Genomic DNA, 7,102 nt, shown 5'->3' with positions numbered 1-7,102 from the left:
CGGCGGATCTCCACCAAATTCGAGGGATCCCTTCAGCTCGAGGAGTCCTCTCGAACGCCACCCTCCGCGTTTCGGTAGCCCCCCCCGGGATCGCTAGATCGGTCGGCGCCGTACCGTGAATTTAACCACCCGTAACTCCCGAACCCAGGGGGCTATCCAGGTGGGGGTGGTCTCATTCGAAAGAGGGCCTCTAGACGTACACTCGATTCGCGTTCGAGAGGGTTCCTCGAGCTGAAGGGATTCCCCCAACTTAGAATGCTTAATGTTGGTTTGATTGCTTGTGTTACATGAGAAAATAAATAACCTTGCTTACCTGATGTAATAGATTTAATGCGAGTCCGGTTCGGGTCGCGACTCGCAGTCTTTGTCAAACGGTTCTCGTCTGGTACAGAATTAAATTAGTGTTGCTGTCAGATAATAGGTCGGGTGTTCTGTTAAGTACTGCTGGTGCACGTTTACCAAACAGGACCCGTGCAGGCTTTAAACTGCTTTGCATCTCTCCGTCAGATAACACCATGTGTGTGATGCGCCATTACAGGTAGGCTATTTCCCTAAACCTCCACACAGCTCGTATATTTTTCTGCCAAGGGGTGAGAACGTAATGATTACGAAAACGATTATTTATTTTTGATAATTTTATTTCAGTTAGTTTTTCAATAACTGTTGTTAGTTTAGTTTCGTTTTAGTTTTTCAATTATTTTGCCATTTCTATTTTATTTCAGTTTACGAAATAGTTTTCTCATCAATCGTTTTAGTCTTAGTTTTAGTTTTAGTTTACGAAAATAATCTTGCGACGTCACAGCCACACTCACAGTCACGTGTAAATACGTCGTTTTGTGTGAGAATGATTCTAATTTTAATTGCATTCAGTGTAAACGGCGACTGATAATGTGTTTGTCATGCCAGATAAGGCTTGTACAGCCTGAGTGAGTGTGTGAGAGAGACAGCACACACAAAGTAACTCACAGAAATGTATAGATGCATACTGCGGTAGGAAAAAAAGATATTTACAAAATGTGATTTAGATAAACATTATACGGCCATGATGTTTCCCCGAATATCAATATCAACACGATTGCAATGTGACACTGATTTTATACAATGGTATTTCAATAAACAATAAGTTAATATTAAGTGACGTTATTTTATTTTATTTATTATTTTAAAGTGATTTTAGACAAAATATTGACTGTTTTTGCTCAATTTCGCTGACGAAAATAGTTACGATCAAAGCCACAGCAGAACTGTTGCGTGTCTCCCCGAGCAACACACTGGTGTTTACTGAATGAATCCACATTTTTGAACGAATCGAGTGAGTCAATGATTCAGTAACCCATTCATAAGGACAGTCACTTGCCTCGTTTCTGAATGAATCAGCCGTTTGAATGAATCGGTTGAAAGAATGAATAAATGACTCACTCATTAAAACTGACATTTGCCGCCACCTACTGGTGGTTTAGTCATATTTAAAAGTATCATTGCATTTTTTTTCAACAATTATTTGTATGTTTAAAAATGATGTAAAACATTAATCTTATACAATTATTTATGCATTTGAAATTTTGCAGTGTAAATGCATTTATGGCACCTCAGCTTCATCAAACTGTCTGTGTAAATGCATCTAATGCCACTTTATTTTGAGAGTTGTTTAAGTGAGAGAAAATCTGTAATTTAGTCCAGATTGGGGGAATTGTAATGTTTAATAATTTCTTTTATGAAAGATGACACATTTAATAAGGTTAGGGGGGGAAATTACCATTTATAAACACAGTGGCAAGTGATATCCGTTTTGTTATATACATAGGAATTCATTTTCAGTTAATTGTTATTTCTTTCCAGTCACAGAGCATTTTATTTTGAGATTTATTTAAGTGAGAGAGCATCTGTAATTTAGTCCAGATTGGGGGAATTGTAATGTTTAATAATTTCTTTTATGTTGTAAATAATTTTTGCATTGAAATTTGCATAGATATTTGTTTGTATATGCTGTCAATTATAGTTCTTAGAAAGAAAATTGGAATCGGCAAAAATCGGTATCGGCAGGTCACACTTCCAAAAAATCGGAAATCTGAATCGGCCAAGAAAATTGCAATCGGTGCATCTCTAGATATGTATTGGTTGATCTCATAAACCAATTTTCAGGATATTTTATATATTAACTGTTTAAGTTGTAATATTTCACAATATTACTGTTTTTACTGTATTTTTTTTATCAAATAATTACAACATTGCTGAGCAAAAGAGTCTTGTGTTGATAAATGTAATATTGACTGTAAAAAAAACTATTTTAAACAAAAACCTTGCTTCTGTTATTTTCTAGATAGCAAAAATATGTTTGTTTTTTTTAAAGAAGTCTCTTTTTCTCATCAAGTCTGCACTTATTTGATCAAACAGAAAAACAGCAATATTGTGAAATATTACAATTTAAAACAACAGTTTTCTATTTTATTATACTTAAAAATATAATTTATTGATGTGATGCAAAGCTACATTTTCAGCATTATTACTCCAGTTTTCAGTGTCACATGATCCTTCAGAATCGGCAAAAATCGGTATCGGCAGGTCACACTTCCAAAAAATCGGAAATCTGAATCGGCCAAGAAAATTGCAATCGGTGCATCTCTAGATATGTATTGGTTGATCTCATAAACCAATTTTCAGGATATTTTATATATTAACTGTTTAAGTTGTAATATTTCACAATATTACTGTTTTTACTGTATTTTTTTTATCAAATAATTACAACATTGCTGAGCAAAAGAGTCTTGTGTTGATAAATGTAATATTGACTGTAAAAAAAACTATTTTAAACAAAAACCTTGCTTCTGTTATTTTCTAGATAGCAAAAATATGTTTGTTTTTTTAAAGAAGTCTCTTTTTCTCATCAAGTCTGCACTTATTTGATCAAACAGGAAAAACAGCAATATTGTGAAATATTACAATTTAAAACAACAGTTTTCTATTTTATTATACTTAAAAATATAATTTATTGATGTGATGCAAAGCTACATTTTCAGCATTATTACTCCAGTTTTCAGTGTCACATGATCCTTCAGAAATCATTCTGATTTATTATCAATGTTGGAAACAGTTGTGCTGCTCAATATTTTTTTGGAACCTGTGATACTTTTTTCAGGATTCTTTGAATAAAAAATAAAAAAACAGCATATTCAAAATTTAAATCTTTTCTAACAATGTCACTTATCAATTTAACACATCCTTGCTGAGTAAAAGTATTAATTTCTTTAAATTCTTAAAAAAAAATAAAAATAATTACTGATCCCAAACTTTTGAATGGCTGTGTGTGTGTGTGTGTGTGTGTGTGTGTGTGTGTGTGAAATGCACAGATTCTTATCTCAAAAGTTATTTAAATTGTGTGCATAACACACTAGCATCAGATTGCAGATCTTCTGTTGTTTGTTACTGCAGATAAATGTTTGTTCTGCTGTCTCTGCAGTGAGGAACTTGTTTTTAGAAAATCTAAAAGAGAAAGGTTGAGACTATTTTGATTGGAGCGAAAACACTGTCTCCAAGTTCTGGTCTATAATTTGTCGATGTTTGTGCCTTGATAGGGCTCTGTTGTACTTGGGGAGAGCTCAGTGTGTGAGTCAGTACCAGAAGACAACAGTGACTCAAGGACAGAGACCATTACCTGCCCTGTCCTACGGGTAAGACCAGGAGCACAGACCCATGACCACACTGAAAAACCCTAAACAAACTACTACACAGACAGCCTAGTCCTGAACTCAATCTAAACTATCATGTAAGACCAATGCATGTGTTATTTTCTCTTACACCATATTATAAGTAATGAGTTATCTATAATAAAAGACCCATTAGTGTGTTTAATTCCCACACAAACAGATAAAGCGCTCATGATACGGGCCCACGCATAGCCTTAGAGAATGCTGGGATTGTTGAGCGAGAGAATTGAGAAGAGTGGCTACAAACACTCGGTCCTTTTGTCTGTCATATGCAAAGCACTGCTGACCTTTTCATCCATTCAGAGTAGTGAAGAAATGCAGCAAGAACCATTCAACTCATCCAGACCAACTCGGGGCAAAATTGGTGGGATGTGCTTTCCAACATCTCATTTGTTTGTTTTTTGTGTTTTTAGGAGCATGATACTGTTGCAGTGAAAACATCTGTATCATCCAATGCTATCATCACAGAAACAGGCTTGAGGAAAAGCTGTGGACCTGTGAGACAGGTCAATGGTGTTATCAACAGGTATGAAAGATCAAATATCATTTAAATGTGCATTCATTCATTTTTTCCCCTCATTGAAAAGGAGAAATGTCGCTTTTATTGTCATGTCCATTCAAGATGATTTCTTCTCCTCATTCAGCTTACGGCCCAGTTCCCCTGTCACCTTGGACCCAGACGAGCAGAGCCGCTCTGAGTCCCAGCAGAAGCTGGAGATGGGCCCTCAGGCTTCCCGTGCATACGACAACACATGCGTGGCGGCCCGCACTCGTCCACTGCTCTCATGCAGGAAACGCAGAGTCCTCCGGCCCGGCTCACTCACCAGTCTCAATCGTAAGGTATGGAGAATCGTGTTCCTTCTCAAGATCAAGAGGTTGGTGGTTTTGAGCAGAGAGGGCTGTTTACTCTTAAACACTTGCCACATAACTAATTTGCACTAAAACTGTTCACTAATGACAAATTTAGATTTTTTTTTTAACCGCTCCTTTTAGTCTCTGAATAAAAAGAGACAATTTTTTGACATATGTCGGTGAAGGTCACTAGGTATGAAAGTAGCGAGCGAGAGGTGTGCGAGGCGGCAAAAACAAGCTCTTTCAATGTCACCTGTGGAAGTGTTTTGCTCAAGATGTAGTGAGCTCCTTAAGGTCCCAGTGGGCTTCTTACAAAGGTTACAGATTAAATAGAAGCAGTGTCACAGAGATCACAGTACTGCTCCAGAACTGTCACTGCTGTCATTTAATGTGTTTCAAGTTGCTGTGAATGACAAATGGTTGACTAAAGCCAGTTTTTATCCTCCAAATATGATAATTACCTTACAAGGGAAATAATTTGTTGCATATCTTGCATCTTTGGATGCAAATATTTTTAAGAATAATTTGTCATATGCAGTTGTGTGTGTGTGTGTGTGTGTGTGTGAGTAAAAGTATTATTGGTATTTATATTGTCATTGTACTAAAGATATAAATTATTCTTGAAAATATGTACATGCAAATAGAGAGACATGCAATAAATACATACTTTAAAGCTCTTTTATTGTTCATTTTAACTTTCTTAAAAACTGTCAATATAGTGATTAATTTTGTGATTTGTGTCAGTCTTTAGAAAGCAGAAAACCACATTTAAAGCCTCAGCAATATCCTTTTAATGGTTTCCTGGGGAGTTTGATGGATTTGTCATATAATATTAAATGTTTTTGAACTTGGACATTTTCAACCCTGTTTGATGTTTAATTTATAGGATCAGGATTTTGGTTGAGTGGTGTTTCTATGTGAAATAGAAACCAAGCAGCTGTAAACATGTAGTTTGGCTGGTTAGGACAGAAACTTGGATTTACATGAAAGACACAACTTTTATCATTCATCACCCCATGCCTGGTTAGGACATGGTGTAACAGTCCATGTCTAACAGGCAGCTGTCCTCTGAATGATGCAACAGTGTCTGCCATATTCATAAGATGGCTACAAAGTCTCCGCTCTTCTTTTACAGATCTATTTGCTCTTTGAACAGCCTTTAAAACACGATTCCTCCCATAACACAGGCCCACTGTGAGCGAGAATGCGCTGGCATGTGCTAAAACAATAAGCGCAACCCCAGTCAAGCTCAGCTCCATTACAAATAACAGCGCTTGGATGTCATTCAGAGACAACGCTCTTGAAATGTTATGAGAAATGCAGCCAGTGTCATCATTGTACTAACAGCCAAATTCACTCACACTGCCAGTTATAAACTACCTGCTAACCGATGTACTGTCCAACTCCAATCCTAAATTTATGGCCGGCACTCCAGATGAACGCTGCCTCAGTTAGAGGCAGAAGCTCAATGGCTTTTAAAATTTCCACCATTATGTTTGAACAAGGACAGATAGAAACATACTGCTAGCTTATTAGCTGAATCTCTGTTTTCTGCTTTATTAAAAGTGACTGCATGTTTTTTTTTTTGTATTGTTTTCTTTTTCTATATAATTTCTATTTTAAATGTTATTTAAGCAGTTTGCTTTTTATAGCTATATTGTATATTATCGCAACCTTAATTACATCAAAAAATAAATAAATTTTGGCTACTTTACAGATTACGGTTGAATATTTTCTGTTTAATTGTGCAGCTATGCAGAACTGTTAACAATATAGCTTTTATCTGCAAGTTAAATAGTTTATCTGCAAGTTAAATAGTTTTGCTTAACTTGCGCATAAAAGCTTTGTTAGTTCTTTAGTTGACATGTTTCGAAATGTGCAAAATGGATCTGGAAACACTTCTTTGTTTGTTGAAATGCAACAGAATTTGCATGTCATTGCAACTAAGAAACCAGTTCAGTTCTGTAATTCCAGGTGTTTTCTGTGTGATTGCAGCGATGATAGTCCCTGTACAAAACTGTCCTGCTCTAATGTGAAGCACTCTTGTTTGAATAGGCTCGGAAAAACTGGGCACAGTTGCCAATAGCAACCCGTTCTCTCTTTCTCTCCAGTGCTGTGCTCTGGGTTAATGACACGAGCACATGAGCGCTAGGGAACCTGCCACATGCAAAACTGGGACAGCAGCTCAGGATCCGTGTGTGGTCATCTGCTGCAGAGATTTGTGTGAGAGCATCAGGTTGGAAGGGTTGACTCAAGTAAACGTAGACAAAGGGAAAGGCTGATCACTGCCAGATATAAATTTTGGATGCTGGTGCTCCAGAGATTTCGGTCACAAAAAGCAAGATCACAGTGGACGGCACTTGAAGGACTGGATTTTTATTTTAATTTTTATTTTAAGATGAATAAAAAGCATATTTGATGATGATCCATGCATGCTGTTTTTTATTTTATTTATTTATTTTTTTAGCACAAAGAGAACAATATAAGTCAGGTTCTATACCTAGTATAATACTACTCTCTCTCTCTCTCTCTCTCTCTCTCTCTCT

General features: G+C 36.4%; 1 protein-coding gene across 4 annotated transcripts in view; it reads left to right on the top strand.

The window, feature by feature from the left end:
• Positions 1-7,102, top strand: part of LOC107662409 (KAT8 regulatory NSL complex subunit 1-like) — an 89,233-nt gene that overhangs the window by 70,169 nt on the left and 11,962 nt on the right. For 3 of the 4 annotated variants that reach the window (XM_016452428.1, XM_016452429.1, XM_016452427.1), the window contains exons 4-6: positions 3,573-3,668; positions 4,118-4,230; positions 4,349-4,544. In XM_016452428.1, the coding sequence (XP_016307914.1) occupies positions 3,573-3,668; positions 4,118-4,230; positions 4,349-4,544 (405 nt within the window). The remainder of the gene's footprint in view (positions 1-3,572; positions 3,669-4,117; positions 4,231-4,348; positions 4,545-7,102) is intronic. The other variant, XM_016452430.1, reaches the window with a different exon arrangement.

The sequence above is a fragment of the Sinocyclocheilus anshuiensis genome, unplaced genomic scaffold (genome assembly GCF_001515605.1).
Source record: "Sinocyclocheilus anshuiensis isolate Anshui unplaced genomic scaffold, SAMN03320099.WGS_v1.1 scaffold11, whole genome shotgun sequence".
Taxonomy (NCBI): domain Eukaryota; kingdom Metazoa; phylum Chordata; class Actinopteri; order Cypriniformes; family Cyprinidae; genus Sinocyclocheilus; species Sinocyclocheilus anshuiensis.
Note: the sequence above shows the minus strand (reverse complement) of the source record. Positions and strands in the feature narration are given on the sequence as shown.